We start from the raw sequence: 17286 nt of genomic DNA, 5'->3' as shown, positions 1-17286 counted from the left end.
TTCTCTTTGATGGGACTTTTTTCGAAGGCTCGATTCTGCATAGGCTGTCATATCATGATCAGCTTCGCTTGGAAATCCTCAAGCATTCTCAGGAATAGGCCTCGTTGTCCGACATCGATGTAATTGACCCACCGCTCTCTCACGAATCACCCAACAAAACCTCCCAAGACTGGAATCCAGGAACCGAAGAAGAAAAAGCCCTGTAATATCGCATGCATCGTCCTTTATTCACCCTTTCGTGCGTCCTCTATTCGATGCGTCTTTTACCGCACGAATCTCACAGTTCGTGCCCCTTGGGTGATACCACACTCTCCCTAATCTGTTAGGTTACCGTATTCCAGGTAGTCGTTCTGACGTCACTTTCCACGTAGGTACAGTCTCAGGGCTACGCTTGACTCATACAGATTACATACGATTAATTTGGATTACTACTTATTATCTGTTTGGAAATTTTGTAATGTACTAGACAGCTTAATGGGATTTACAAATAACTTAAAATTTCCTTACACAATTCTCACTATTCTAACACAAAATTCTCTGCTTCTGAGTTCAGTTATACAGGAATAAACTTCAGTATATAGCACATATAGAATACATATTATCACATGACACAAGGAAATTTTCATAATAATGTGCAGGTATCTCCTTAATTAATAATATTTAGTCTGTTAAATCCTGAATAAAGAACTTGCTTATAAAGTTCTCCATTCAGGATCTAACACCAGTTCCCTTGCACATTCTCACAAAACCCTAACTAATATCCCATCTAATCCCAAAGCTGTATTTACACTGAGATACTGCAATATCCAGAAAAAAAAACTTGACTGCAAGCTGTCAAGTTTTTTTTCAACACTATGCACAGTTAGCAGATAACAGTCATATACTGGAGTTACTGCTAAGTGTACTCAATGTAGCACTGCAAATCACAAAGAGGTTCTTATATTACTTTGATGTGAAATTCATTTTAACAAAATTCTCTTAAGGAAATTTTGGGTATGGGAGTCATTTAAAAAAAATTGTACAAATGCAAATAAAGATTACATCAAAAAAGTAGCATTTTATATGGCAATACTTTGACTTATATTTTAATATTTTAAGTACATAGGATTGGATTTAAAATTATTAAATGCTTCCTAATATGAAGAAACAATGTAATTCAAACTTACGGCCATTGCAATGGCCATTTCCGATTCTGTGACTGTATCCATAGGAGATGAGACTAGAGGTGCCTGTAAAGTTATCGTTTTGGTAATAGGAGAAGCCAATTCCTGAAACAAACATCAAAAACAACTTTAAAAACATTCTAATGTATTATATGCTGAGTTAATCATAATGATGTATCCTTAAAATTATGCCTTAAAAACCAAGCATTTTTAAACTAACATTACTTTTTTTTTCCCCAGTCAGCCCATATTCCAAAAAACATTCAATTTGTGATAACAAATGGACAATAAACTAAATAGAGAAATCTCAGCACATATAAACAAATAAAATTACTATAAAGCAATCAATGCCTATCTAACCACCTAAAGCCATCTAATACCTATAGTGAATTCAAATCCATAGCCTAACTTTAGATCCTTCTGGATTATGCATGAGCATTTATGAATTATCATGTAAAAGTTGGTTCAATTCACGAACTAGAGTTTGTATAAAATTTCAAAATATTTTGAGATGTTAAATAATTTAATACTGATTAACGCTTTTTCCCCAAAAACGGTTTACGATAGTCAACATGAAGACAGTTCTCAGACTGGGAGAAAAGACAGTTATAAGAAAATAAATTCATATTACATTTTATAACACAAGCAAGGATGAACAAGATGCAGCCTAGGATTTAGAAAATCTGGGAGGAGTAGGTCAGTTCACTTGTGCTGTTAAGAGATACTAAAAGAAAAGTTATCGTTTTGTAAAGGAAATTTCAAATTAAAATAATTTTGGAATGAGATTCGATAATTCTGCAAATAATGGATAAAACTAGAGCTTAGGCTTATAACATATGGTCTACTGCCCTTACATAATCTGCACCAGTGGTTATTTTCAATTAACTATTAAATCATAAATAATAAAATACTATATTATTATGTAATTTCTTAACACTAAGTATATTTTTCTAACTGATACTGAGTGACATCCTGAAAATGTATTTATTTGAATTATACATATTATCATCATTTATACGTTATATGCTGGTTTCAAGTCTTAACATGAAGAGCCAAAAAATATTAATTCTTTTGTCAAAATTCAAAATAACCAACATGGCCCAGGAACCCTAAATAATTCATTGTGTTCCTTCTCTATATCAAGTACTGATGAAATAATGAGAGAAACGAAAGGAAAAAAAAAAACAGAGACCAACCAAAGCCAATGTACGAAGTAAAAAACACCATCTTGAATATCCTTAAAAGCCAGGTGAAAAGAGATAGATGATAAACTCTTACAATTCAATGTCACCTCTAATTTCTGCTGCACGTTTGCACATGAAAATCATTTTGTGTACAAGTTTCCAGTATGACTCAATGTATGTGTGCACACATGCATGCTAATGTAATATTTCTCATATTAATGTTGTCCTTTTTTACATCTAGCTATAACCTGTAAAAACAGAGTACTAAATTAATTTGCTTAAATCTGTGTGGATACAAAAAATCAATACTTGTTTGTATGAGTTCAAGTAACTGTACTGTCTAGACCAGTGGTTCTTAACCTTTTTACTGGCCTGCACCCCAGTGAACTTCAATTTACATTCTTGCACACCCCCCCCACCCCTTGAAAAATTTGTTTTTTGTCAGAAAATAAAATTTATTGCAAAACAATTTATTGAAAAATACATATATGTCTATCTTTGGTTGGTCTCTGTTTTTTTTTTTTCCTTTCGTTTCTCTCATTATTTCATCAGTACTTGATATAGAGAAGGAACACAATGAATTATTTAGGGTTCCTGGGCCATGTTGGTTATTTTGAATTTTGACAAAAGAATTAATATTTTTTGGCTCTTCATGTTAAGACTTGAAACCAGCATATAACGTATAAATGATGATAATATGTATAATTCAAATAAATACATTTTCAGGATGTCACTCAGTATCAGTTAGAAAAATCTACTTAGTGTTAAGAAATTACATAATAATATAGTATTTTATTATTTATGATTTAATAGTTAATTGAAAATAACCACTGGTGCAGATTATGTAAGGGCAGTAGACCATATGTTATAAGCCTAATGTATCAACATAAAATCAAAATAACATATCAATTTTTAGTGAGTGACTAATTTGTTGCTTTTTCATAATAACATTTTGAAATCGAGGTTCCTTTTTCGAAAGGGCTACACGCATATCATCACATGCATTTAAGCGATTTCGGGTTTTGGTTTTTATGTTCAAAAGTGATGAAAAATCTCATTTCACAAAGATAGGTGGTAGCAAATGGTAGAAGTGTCTGCAATGCTGCCTTTGCCAGTTGTGGAAATGGTTCTAACTGAGTACACCAGAATTGTTCCAAATCCAATTTTCGAATGCCATTTGAATACGTGCACTGGCTAGCATTTCAATAAGATCGTCTTTTATTAAATTACCATCGTTTATAGAATTAAGATAAAAAAGAAATGGATCCAGTATCCACCTCTGCTCTTTGCCAATATCTCCCATGGAAAAATATCCATGAAAAGAATCAATCAATTGTTGCAAATGTATTACAATTTCAGGTAAAATTGCGATTTTTCTTCGTTTTCCAGAACAATTTTATCAAGCAAGGGAAAGTTTGCAAAATTATCATTTTCAACTCAACAAAGCAAATAATTTTTCACTAGATGTTATGTACTTACCACCCTTACATTGATATATTTAATTCATTTGGGTGAGTGAAAATATCTGCTAATAATCGAATTACTTCATCTCTTCTTTCAAAGTCTTGAATTAATTACAATTGTGGTTAGTAAGAAACTGAATAATCTCCTTGCGCATTTCAAAACACCTGCTAAGCATACGTCCCTTGGAGAGCCATCTTATGTCAGTGTGATAAAGAAGCACACTGTGGTTAGCACAGATTTCTTCGCAAAAAGCACGAAAGACACTATGATTAAGCGCCAGTCCTCGAATATAATTTACTATGTTTACTTTTGCAGCTAAATTTTTTTTAAAGTTCTCTGGCAAAGTTTTTGATTCAAGTGCATGGCAGTGCAACGTACAATGTGTTACTGTAACTTGCGGTACTTCTTTTTTGATATAGGCAAAAAAAAAAAAAATTATTGCCTACCATCGCAGGTAACCATCAGTGCATATTGAGCTAATCACATCAATTGGTATTTGATGTTTAAAGAAAAAGTTTTTAATGTGATTAAATGCATCAGTTCCTTTTGCAGTCAGTTCCAGTTGATCACAAAATAAAAATTCTTCCAAAATTTCCTTTATGTATTGCACAAATACTAATAACTCACTGCAATTATCAACATCATGTGACTCGTGCAATTGAATACACACTTTCAGAGGACTGGTTTTAATATCTTGTACTACTTGCAGTAAAATATCCCAACTGTCTTGAATGCGTGATCGAATCACATCGTTTGATAATGGAATCTGCTGAATTTTCTTATTTGCTTCAAATCATGTGCAATTTCCAATGCACATGATTTCACCAATTCTTCAGCTATTGTATGAGGCTTTTTTTTCCTTTATGCACAGATATGCCACCTGATAAGAAGTTTCTAACAAAAGCTTCTGAACTACTGCAGAGTCAAATTTTGTAATCTTACTGCTGCTATCGAATCGTACCTTCTTAGACTTCAAGATGTTAAGTGTATGCCCTGCAGCTTTACCACCATGCTGACTGTTGAAATGTTCTAACAACTTTGACTGTTTAAGATTGGAGTTTGAAAATATTTTGCGACATAAAATGCATTGTGGTCTTTGAGTACCGTCTTTCTCTGTTGCACAAGTAAATCAGTCAGCAACATAATCGTCTTTCCACTGGCGTCTTTTTGACATGGCAAGGATTATTACAAATAGTAAATTAAATTTACATATTATTTAACTACGCATTTGGCCATGGCTCCTTAAGAAAATTATAAAATAACGTGTAAACAAAAATTAATTTTAGTTCTTATTAAACTTTTAAAAATTCGAGAGAAAAAGTTTAATCAATTATTCTTTATTTACTGATTATTGCTGGTTAAACAAAAAAAAAAATAGCATTCGTTTGTCACTTGATCCACTTTGTTGACGTTTGTACACAACGAAATGACGTTTCTCATGACAATGGCGAGTGTATGTGCAGCAAGTATCCATGCGTTCGGCTTGGGCGCATGCATGAGAGGCAGTACATTCGGGATATTTTTTGAATATAGTGGTTTTTAATTTCTTAAAATGTAACAAATAAAAAATATAACTTATATTTAATGGTTCTTGGTGAAATAGAATAATTCTGTATGGGATGAAAGATTATATATCTTAAATATAATTTAGTCTGCATAACATTTTTCCTCTCGAAAGCAAATGCGATTTAAATAAGTAGTCAATATATGATGGAATATTTTCCAGCTCGCACCCCTATGAATGTTTTCTCACACCCCTGGTTAAGAAACACTGGTCTAGAGAGTAGACTCTGAACAAATATGCCCCTGCAACTTGCTCACATAATGCATATTGCATCTGCAAATTGCAGGTTAAAACAACTAATTAGAGCGTATTAAGCTGGAATGGATTAGAGCAATATCAGAGTGCAGACATTGGAGAAATTAATAAATAAAATAAGTTACAAGTATGATTTGTCATAATTTGTTTATAGTACCTTCAAAAATCGACTTACTTTTAGCACAGTTACTAATACTAGGAATGTGCACTCCCTTTTTGACCAATATGCATTTGTACAGATTAGAAGGAATACTGAGTACATGCAATATCTGACTTGACAAATTTATGTGAATTTCACCTGTGAAAGATTAGTCCTATTATATATTAATACCGTGAATAGGCTAAGTTAGAATTTTTTTTTCCACTTGGTTAGACTATAATAAATTTAGTCTAACCAAGTGGAAAGTTTAATCATCCAAGTGTAAGCAAACAAAGTTTGAGCCTTAGGACTGAGGTCTTAGATCTTCAGGACTGAGGAAACTCGTGGTAAAGGTGGACCAAGCTCTCATCACTCCTTGTCTCAGTATCTCCCATAATGCAAAGCACATCTCCTTGAGGAGATGTATAATGCTATGCATTATACATCTCCTCATTAAGTGTCCTCCTCCATATAATGCATCAAGGGAAGGGCCACTACCCAGACCAGTTTCGACCTTTACTGAGGTCTCGTCAAATGAGAGTCAGACCCAGAAGTGGTGATACCAAGGCAGAAGTAATGGAGAAGTCATATTTACCATGTTTACCACCTTTACCATGAGTTACCTCAGTCCTGAAGATACTTCAGGCACAAACTTTGTTTGCTTACACTTCGATAAAGGATTAAACTAAATTTATTATAGGCTAAGAGTTAATCTGGAAACATCACTTAATCAAACATTTGTGCCTGAAGTGGAATTTAAACTCTCATCTTATCGGCTGGAGAACTGATTTCTTGTGTGCTGCCAACCATCATATTTAGTCTTTGTCAATAACATTTGTAAGTTCAACTTTTTTTTTGACTGAACAACCTCACAACCAAATCATAAGTATGGTCTGTATATAAACTGTTTTTCTTTTATGAGTGCTGCTGTCCTAATTCACAAAGCAGACTGATCTCCACTTCCTAAAGCTGGACTCATGGTTTGAGTCCTAATATGGTATCAATATTTTGCTGAAGTCTAAGCAAGTAGACAATTTTCTTGCCTGGTGATAGATAACACCCTACTTATCAAAAACCTAAAGTGACCTGAAAAAAAAATATAAAAACTTACATTGAGAAGTGGTAACAAAAAACTTTAATACTGACTGACACCAGAGAAAAAAAAGTTTTAAGTTCATTATGAAATGAATAGAATTTTATATAAGGGAGAAAGCAGACTACAATGGGTGTGTAGTGTGTGTGTGTGGGGGGGGGGTGATTTTACAAACTTGCCAAACAATTAGCATGAGGGTATACCATGAACTGCTGGATTGGGGGGGGGGGGGAGAATTTTTGAAGTCCTATATAATCTGAGGTAGTTTTGCATGACAAGGCTTTATTATCTTGTTAGTCTATTTGGACCAAGAAGTAATTTCTAAATCATTTTCATTTGTTGCAGCCAAACTCAAACTTTGATCTGACCACACTACACTTGGGTCATTAAGGACTGGTGATTGCACAATATACAGCTTCTCCCGGTTGAGTCATCTCTATCTTCCCATGGTATGTCCTGTTTCCACAAATAAGCTCTGGTAAGGTTAGTATTGTTGCCTTAGAAGCACTTTCCCTGCTGGATGAAGGATATGCCAACTTGACATCTAGGTAGTAAATGTCCTTGTCACCATGTGAAACACCACTACTATACTTATTAACTTACTGGAAGCATGAAGTGGACTTTCCCATGTTTCATCTCTACAGTAAGATTTCTTGTTTCTGTCCCTACCCTACACTTCTTCCTGCAATGAGAAGGCCTATCTGTTCCTCCTCTATACTCCATAATTATTTGACTAGAACCCAGTACCACCTCCATTTGAAGGTACAGCAGCAATAAAGTGATTTCTGCAGGCTGGCTGTCAGACAGTACACGGGACCAAACCTGTTGATAACTCTTCAGGAGGCTTCCCCATCAATTGGTGAATAATCTTGCTGCTTACTTTACCAGGTTGTGCCTGGAGTGAGTCAAAGTATAATTAATACTTTTAATGGGAAAGGTGCACTTCACATTATAAAGTTAACTTTACAACTTACACATGTAGCAAAAATTATATAGAATTTTATTTAAAAACTCTGATATAAACAATGATATACATGATTATGAATCTAATGAAGGAGTAGAAATATATGCTTTGGGTTCAGACTTTCAGTGTGTCTGAGGACAGAAAAGAGAAAGTTGCCCAACCAGACCAAGCAAACTGTAGATGCAAGTATACAAAGAACCACAAGGCAACTTGTATCTATACACAAATGCTAGTAGCATCGGGTACAAGTAGCATTAGGGACAGTTTGTTGCCCTGGTGATTATGTCTTGGCCTAAGATTGACATTAGTGAAACCTGGCTTTCAGAGTTAGAAGTAGTAACAGAAATTGAGTTTGTGAAGGATACAGCATTTTAATGATGACTAAAAGTGCTGTAAACTTTTATATGAAAATTAAGACCAATTAGCTCAAATCTACAGTCCACAGATTTATTTAATACTAAAAAAGTTTGCTAGCATGCAACTGCAAATAAAGAACTGTTCAATAATTGTCAAACCTAAAAAGAACAAAAACAATAAACAGAAACTATGATGATAGTGCTACAACACGTGTACTGTGACACTTCATGTGAATGTACCTAATGCAATCAAAAAAAAAGAAAGTATATTTCTCATACTGAGTTGCAGGAGTTGAAAGATAAGTTGTTTTAGAAAATAATTACCGCTATCTGTTTTTTTCCCTGGATTATTATACGTGTTTACTTGCTTGTAAGAGTCATTTGCTTATTTGTGTGGTTTTGAGAGCTATTTTTAATATGAGTATACTGTATTATATGTCATGACACTGATACATAGAAAAATGGTGGATGATTTCAACATGCATGATTTTGTTTGTTGCAATGTATGCAAAATCTATTCACTTTGTAGAGATTTTGGAAGAAAAGTGAAACAGGTGAGTGGGCATGTCAAGTGTTCAAGAGCTAGTGTTAGTTCAAGGATAAAGTAAAAAGAATAATAGTGGTGAGTTGAATGATGAAAGATGAAAAAATATGAACGTGAATCATGAAGTGGTTGTTGAAAGTAAAGTGGCAGAAGAGAGCAAGGGTGAATACAGTATAAAAGATAGCAAAAATGAAATGGTGGAAAATGAAGATAATGACCAAATGCTAATAAGAGAATAGTGCACTTACGTGAAGTTATCCCCAGAACAAAACATGAGATAGAACGGTTGGAGAAATAACTGGCTAGTGTTATGGTAAACAAAGGAAGTGGGAGGGGGGGAGAGAACAACAGAGTGAAAGAGGGAGAATAAGAACAAATCATGTATGGCAATTCCATGACAAGAGGAGTACTTGAGGAAAGCACAGCAAAATCTTGTTATCCTGGGGCAAGAATTAAGAATGTTAGCAATGCTATAAGGATGCAGAGAGGAAAAGTAAAAGTAATGACCTAGTAGGTGACAAGTGTGGCATATATGAAAATATAAAAGAGTTGCTAATACAAGTGAATAAGAGTGAGAAAGTAAAAATTGCTGCCATAGCATGAGAGAGGCAAGCACAGACGAAGAGCCATGATTGTAAATGAATCAAAACACAGCAGGAAGTGGTGTACAGTTTGTGTATGTATGAAATGAGTTTGATGGACAATGACTTCTAAGGAATTTGCATTTGAAGAGATTCTGAGTTAGGTTTCTTAGGAAAGTAATGTTAAGTGAGAGTTCATAAGTGCAGAGTCGGGGAATATAATTGGGGGGTGGGGGTAGGAATTGTGGATCCAGGCAACCTAGACATAAGTGAGAGAGTGATACATGATGCTGAATATAGTCTTCCAGGTTCTTAATATTAGTGAGTTAATTGATACAAGGTGTTATGGACATGAAGGGTATTACAGTTTATGTATATTAATGCCAGGCACCATTACAATAACTGAAATTTTGGCATTTATGTTCAACTTGATTGAGGAAGGATGATAGTGTCACAGAATAATATACGAGGGCCATAGTATTTTCAAAAGGGACAAAGGGAACAGAATGGAGTAGGGGTTCTGCTAATCACAGCAGAACTGAAGCCAAAAAAAGTAGAGGTACATCATGTGTGAGAATAGAGGGCAACATGATGATATAGTTATTTGCTGCTATAGCACAAGGGGTATAAAGGAGAATGAACAGCACGCATTGACAAATTAGCAAGAGTGCAGGTCAAGTAATTATATGGGAGATGTCAACTATGGGAGGAAGAATGGTTGCAAGGAGGGAAGAAAATTGAATTTATACAGTTATTAAGAGTTAATTACCTAAGATAGCATGTAATAAGGGAACACAAGGTTTGAGAATGTTGGATCTGGTCATAGTATCAGAGTTTAGCAGTAACCAATCTAGTCACACTGCCTCTGCTTGAGAAAAGCAACCATGTGATCATGACCCGAAAGGTTGCCAGACATACAGAATTTCTTTTAAGAAAGGATATACATGAAATTACAAAGAAGGCGATTATGACAAGCTTAGAGTAGTGCCATGGCATAAGATTTAGAAGGGAAGAGAAGGGTGACCTTACTTACTACGCTTGGTCACCCTTCTCTTCCGAAAGCTAATGTGAAAGCTAATTGATGAGGTCAAAAGAAATCCCAAAAAGTTCTTCCACTATGTGGCAAGTAACACTGCTGGATTTTGCAAAGGCATTCAGCAGGATTCCACATAGAACTCTGCTGCATAAATTGGAACAAATGAGTATGGATGTGAGGATGGTGATTTGGATAAGAATGTGGTTAGATAGATATCAAAGAATGGCATATGGAGGGTTCAATACCTGGTCCTCTGCTGTTTATTTTATACATCAACGATACAGGAAATGATTTAAGTGAAATATTCAGTTTGTTGATGATGATGATGATACAGAGCTGGAATGGAGAGATCCTGCAAGATGACAAACAGACTGGCAATACAGGCAAAAGTAAATGGCTGCCAGTTTAACATGGCCAAGTGTAAAGTCATGCAACTCCGGGATGAAGAGATTACAAGATGTGTGCTATATCGATGGTACAGAACTAAAGGAAACTGATGAAGCCAGAGATTTGAAGATTATCATGAATAGTGAGTTGAATTTTAAAGACCATATTGCAAAGGTAGCAAAAAAACAGCACATTAGATTACATGGCTGTTGAACACAGTGATAAGCTTGGATTAAAAAAAAAAATTTTTTTTTAAATTATTATTCCCCTTTATAAGTCTTTAATAAGGTCTGGATTATTGCATGTAGATCTGGTCTCCTGGATTCTATGAGAATGGAGTGGTGGAGATGATCTAGAGGCAAGTGACCAAGATTGTGGCAGAGTTATAGAATGCTCCATGACAATAGATCGAAGGTCGGTAGGCTTCAAAAAAGTAAATGACAGGTGAATAAGAAAGGATATGATAAAAGCATAAAAGTTATTACAGGGGTTTTATACGACTGACATCAAAGTCCTTTGAGAATTGTATGGGTGTGATAGGACCAGATTTTTTGCTTAAAGTGATGAATAGATGGAACTGACTAGTCAGGGGTAGTTGTGAGTGCTGCATTGGTGAAGCAATTCAAGGAGAGGTATACGTGTTGTGCAAAAAATGGTTAGAATGGGTCTTCATGATGAAGAACTCCACAGAGTTCCCCAAGAAATAATACACTGACAGTACACCGATCAAATTTTGCTCAGCCAGCTAGAAGAGTATTACAAAACATTTTGAACAGTTTAGTATAAAATAAGAATGTGAAAAACAGCAACTACATTCTCAATGGAGACACTATAAAACAAGTAAAATTATTATTATAAAAAACCTCCATGGAGTCAAAGACTCATTGTGGAAGATCCACTACTATATACACAGTTCATCATACCATGCCTTAAATATGTTCACTGTCTCTGCACTCACCACGCTCTCAGGCAATGCATTCCAATCACTCGTCACTCTCCATGCAAAAAACCTGCTCCTCACTCCCTTGTTCACATTCTCCTTATACAGCTTCCAGGGATGACTTCTTATTCTCTTCCTATCTTCCCCCATTCTATGCAAAACATCCCTGACATTAATCTGGTAATAACTCTTAACAGCTTATATGTCTTAATCATACCTCTCCTCCTATCCACCAATTTTTGCAAACTGCATTTTGTCAATCTGTCTTCATCCTCAACATTCCAGAGACCAGAAACCACTTTAGTCAGTCATATCTGAAATTTTTCCAATACATATTTCTTTTTGAAAAACCAGGTGACCAAATCTGCACCGAATCTAATCCACACGTGGCCTGATCAAAACCTTACACAAGGGAACTATAATGTTCTTACTTCTACAAGTCAGTGCCTTCCACATCATTCCCATTATTCGCCGTGTTGTCTTAACAATTTTAGTATGTTTTCACATGTCCCCAAAATTTTAGGTCCTTGTCTATAATCACTCCCAGATCTCACATCTCCTCTACCTCCAAGATATTTCCACCAATTGTGTACTCTACATCCCAAATTTCAAATCCTTACACTTTGCAACATTGAACTGACGTCCCCCACTCATATTCTGCTTTACTCCTGATAGCTCTCCCCAAATTTGCATTATCTGCAAACAACTGCATATTTAGCCATAATTTTAGTGAAAGATGGAAAATTAGATTTGAAAATAGTGTAAGCAAAGTTGATATGGTAAGGAGCCTGCTGAATAAATTTATATGGAATAAGAATCAGCTAAAGTAGCACAAGAAAATGTTTAAAGTGATCTGCACTTCATGAATATGGGAGTGAGAAAAACGATCAAAAGGTAGAGACTACAAGTCCTGAGAAAATTCAGGGAGTGAACAGATCATATTAATGGCAGAATCATTAAAAATCTATCATTAGGATTATAGAATATGTGCATAGCACATAGCTAATCAAAGACTTACTTATATAGAAAGAGAGCAGGGTTGCAAAACAAGTATGAAACACCAGAATGATGAAAAAGACCGAAGGAGAAAAAATAACTGATAATCAGCACTTCCCTAAAATGTGAACTGTCAGATACAATACTGGAGTCCTAACAAATAACTTAATGTGAAAGAAAACTTGATAAGAAGCAAAGTAGGAATTTGGTAAGTTTAAATTAGGTTAAAAAATAATTTTATGGGATTTTAAAAAAGGGAGAAAGCATGCATTTGCTTCAATTTTTTTCTAATAAACAAACTGATGAAGTTCTTAAATGATAAGTGGGCGTCTGATAGAAACAATTTAGGAACAAAGATCTTTTTTTTTTCTGATATTATTGTATGCTTGATCATTTTACAGAATATTACTTGGACAGCCATGTGATTAAAGAATTATTTTCTGATTAGTACAAAATTAAAATAAGTTGCAGGATGTTTTATACTCCCTATGTAAAACTAAAAGGAACTACAAACCAGCAAAAAGAAAAATTTATAAGTTTTGATACAACTGAAAAAGTAGGACAAGAGGTTTAGAATGAAATTAAAACTGGTCATGTGCTTGGAAGTTCAATCAAGTAAGGAAACATGGATGAAACTAACTAGCGAAAGAGGTGGGAGAGGAATACAACAGATAAAAAAAGCAAATTTCTCTAAAATATTCCATATTTGAACTGTATTCCACATCACTTAACAGATTAGCAGGAGGTTTTAAAATATATATGTTGCAATATAATCACTGTAGCTGTTAATGCTATAAATTAATGATTTAGTTCTGATGACAGATAAAGCAGAATATACAAGAACATGCTGCATGAATAAAGTTTTGTGGTGTCTAAAAATTGAATATATTTTAAGATGTAATCTGCATATATCTTGCACAGGAAAATATGACCAACAAACTCAAGCCCACTCGAAAAATTCCTGCTAATGAAATATAAACAAGTTGCTGATCTGACTTAGTGAAGTATGCCTTATTCATCACATTGTATAGTAATATTAATAAAATGTTGAAATACACAATTTAATTGCTGCTTAATGAATTAGAAATTCTCTAATAATAATTAAATCTAAAAATATGAGCTCCACTTAATGAAGCTTTAAGTTTCAGAGTTTGAAGAGTCTTTGCTATAAAAGCAAAGCATTTTGCTTAAAATTGTTATTTTAAATCAAATTTCACTGTAACTGGAACTTAAAGAAATTTCAGATTTCTATTATGAATTACTGCAAATGGTAGTGAAATCCAAACATTAAACAGGAAGTTCACAAAATTTTCTTCAGAATATGATATGAAGTGTTTTTCAAAATTGGCAAATATCCTTGAACTGAGAGATCAAGTCCTTTTCAACACATTCTGATAATAAGCACTGTTATCTGTCTTATTTACAGGATATCCTTGAGTTTCTTTTATCATTATCAGTAATGATATTTGGCACATGTTCATTTCACTGTAATAGAATTCTTTTGTGAAATAGTAAATGTTAAAGATGCATGAAATTATCCTATTTACCAATGAATTTGAAACTAAATTAATTCCACTCACAGTACTAATGTAGCATATTCACAACTTTTATGCAAGTGGGAGTCACAAAATAAGTGTTAAACCACAAAATCAAATGCATATTTAAAATGCACAAAATATTCTTTTCTATTTTTGTAATAAACATTCTCTACAAAAAATAGCCAAATCAGGAAGGATCAGAGACAGAGGTAAACCATATTTAAAACCATAGTAATATTTTAATACAAAATCCATTAATAAAAATAAGAGATCATTAAACAGTTTAATGATACCAATATTTCATCTGACACAAAGAAATCTTCCAAGGTTCAACATAAAAACCGACAAACTAAAGCAAGTCCTAGGAAACCTGGAGCATAAAACCAGGTTGTGAAGAAGAACTAGTTTCACACGTCCATGTTTAAGTTATCATTATGGTAAAATTAGAGACTACTACCATGTAGTAGTTTAATTCATTTAAAATGAATTACTCAATGTTTTCAGCTTCATATCAAAGTCATTATCCGGAGTAAATATACACATACGAAAAGACAAGATACATTACAGCACAGCATGACAAAGAATCACTAATGTCAACTGTTAACCCTACTAGGTTAATCTCTAGTGAAGGAAAAAATTACAAAGCTAAAGTTCTGTTTTTATATAAAAGAACAGTTATATAAAAACAGAGCTGATATTGTCGATATCAGTTCAGACTGTTATATATGTTACAAAACTTTGTAATTTCTCTAAATTTCAGTCATATTATTCTCTAATTAAAAAATACTCTTAAATGCTAATGACATTACTAGAAATCTAATCAATTAAAGGCTCAGGTTGTCAAATTATTGTCTAGGATCCTAGATGGGAAGGAGGGGGGGGGGGGGAATTGCTGAAGACTTCTAATCAGTGACCTGTCTGAAACATAAATTATGGGATGAACATGCCAGCTACATTCTTGAGTAATAGGGTTAATGTTGACCCTACTACTCAAGAATGTAGATGGCACATGTTCACCTTATAACTTCTGTTTCAGAAAGTTACACAACAGTGTGCATGCACACTGTGTGCGTGCACTTCAGATTACCTTAATATGAGTCAAAATGTTGGGTAATTATCTTGGTTTATATTAAATAAATTACTCTAACACAGCAATAGTCTCCACAATTTTACCATAATGAGCAATTTTACCATCATGCAACAATGAAAAATAAAAAAAAATCATATTTTATATTAAGTTCTTTTAAAGAGCAGACAAAGATTATAAACAAGATATATTTCTTACAAAATACAGTAGTTTTCTGCCATCTGATTCTGTGAGTGATGTTCAAGGCAAGGCTCACTAGATCCTGATAATTCAGAGGTAAATCTGCATAAGCAAGATGCTTTATTGTTGACATGAAGGAAATAGTGTTTGAGCAGCAAATACAATCAGCCAATTTCAAGTAAGGTTTGAATGCAGTACAGAGATTGCATTTCCTTAAAGTTCCAGCTATTTTTTGCACACATGCATCAAGATAATAGGAAACAGTAATAGCATTGCTATAATTACCCTACAGTACTAAAGGTCGATTAACCAACTTCTCGTGCATGGGCTCAACATAAAATCTAATTATGGAGAAGGTTGTGGACTGTTGGCAGGGAAGTAAGTATTTTTGCTATTTTTATTGGAATTGGAGCGAAGATGGTTTATAAAATTCATCAACCAGTGAGAATTCACTGTCATGTGGCTTGAAAAAGTTTACTTTTCTCTCTAGAAATATAAATCAAAAACTAATTTACAGCAGCTCTTAAAAAGCAACCTAACTTATAAGGGTGATCTGAAAAGTTCTCAGTCTAACAATGAAAAAAAAAAAAAAAAAAAACGAATTTATAATTTCAAAATTATTTTTATTTTTCAACATAATCTCCCTTAAGACTGATACATTTATTCCAGCGATGCTGGAGCATTGCTGGAATAAATGCCATCCCTGCAGTGGTTCTCAGTAAGATCTGAGAAATACTCCTCTACAGCTGCAATCACCTCTTGATTCGAAGAAAAACGCTGACCAGTGAGGAAGAGTTTTAGTTTTGGGAAGAGACAAAAGTCAGACGGAGCCAAAGCTAGGGAATAGGGTGGATGTTCCAACAATTCTTAGTGAATATCCCTTAATTTTCCCATTGCCAAAACACTTTTGTGGGCAGGTGCATTGTCCTGATGAAAGATGATTTTTTAATTCTGCAAACCAGGTCTTTTCTCACGAATTTTTTTACAAAATCAGCTTTATTCTTGTTAAAACGCTCCAAGCACTGTTCTGAGATTTTCATGCAAGTGTGTTTTTGGCCTGCTGTGAGCAAGCGTAGCACCCAACTTGCGCAAAGCTTTTTCATTTGCAATTCTTCATGCAAAATATATCCTACACATTCTTTTGAAATGCCTATAGTCTCAGCAATTTCATGCACTTTGACTCGCCAGTCATCCAATACCATATCATGCACTTGATCAAAGATTTCTGGGGTTGTTAAACTTTTTGAACATCCTTCACATGGATCTTCAAGGCTGTGATAGCTATGTTTAAACTCGACAGCCCATTTCTTAATTGTCAAAAACGAAGGAGAAGAGTGCCCATAAACTTTTATGAACTTTGAATGAATTTCTTTTGGCGTTAAACCTTCTTTTACAAAGAATTTTATAAATGCACAATAGTCAATTTTATCCATTTCAAGAGATACAGACAACACTTTTGCTTCAGACAACTGTATAAAACAAACTACTTGATAGAATGACTTGCAATTTCACATGGATGCTAATGACAGATGTATCAACTTAGAAAAAAAAAAATCTTGCCGATAATGTTGCCATCTATAGTCAAAGCTGGAAACATTTCAGGCCACTCTCATAACTATTTTAATATAAGAAACTAATTCTTAGACCTAGTGTTTTTAACAAATAAAGGTTTCCTATAGAATAAAATAAAATGACAGCAGAAAAGAAAAATTTTTTGTGAACAGAGACTGAAGAAATCCAGAAATACTTTACAATAAATAATTCCAGAAAATTATTCCATAAAACTAAAAATCAAAAAAAAAAGGCCCACATATG

The 17286-nt window shown here is 34.0% G+C and overlaps 1 protein-coding gene across 1 annotated transcript in view; it reads right to left on the bottom strand.

Moving 5' to 3' along the window:
- Nucleotides 1-17286, bottom strand: part of ras (Inosine-5'-monophosphate dehydrogenase ras) — a 128286-nt gene that overhangs the window by 69600 nt on the left and 41400 nt on the right. The window contains exon 3 of the mRNA XM_090392508.1: nucleotides 1167-1268. Within this exon, the coding sequence (XP_090248634.1) occupies nucleotides 1167-1268 (102 nt within the window). The remainder of the gene's footprint in view (nucleotides 1-1166; nucleotides 1269-17286) is intronic.

This window comes from Typopeltis vanoorti, chromosome 5, assembly GCF_054136105.1.
Source record: "Typopeltis vanoorti isolate ZY-2024b chromosome 5, IOZ_Tvanoo_1.0, whole genome shotgun sequence".
Classification (NCBI taxonomy): domain Eukaryota; kingdom Metazoa; phylum Arthropoda; class Arachnida; order Uropygi; family Thelyphonidae; genus Typopeltis; species Typopeltis vanoorti.
The sequence above is the reverse complement of the archived record's forward strand: the minus strand, read 5'-3'. Positions and strand labels throughout refer to the sequence as shown.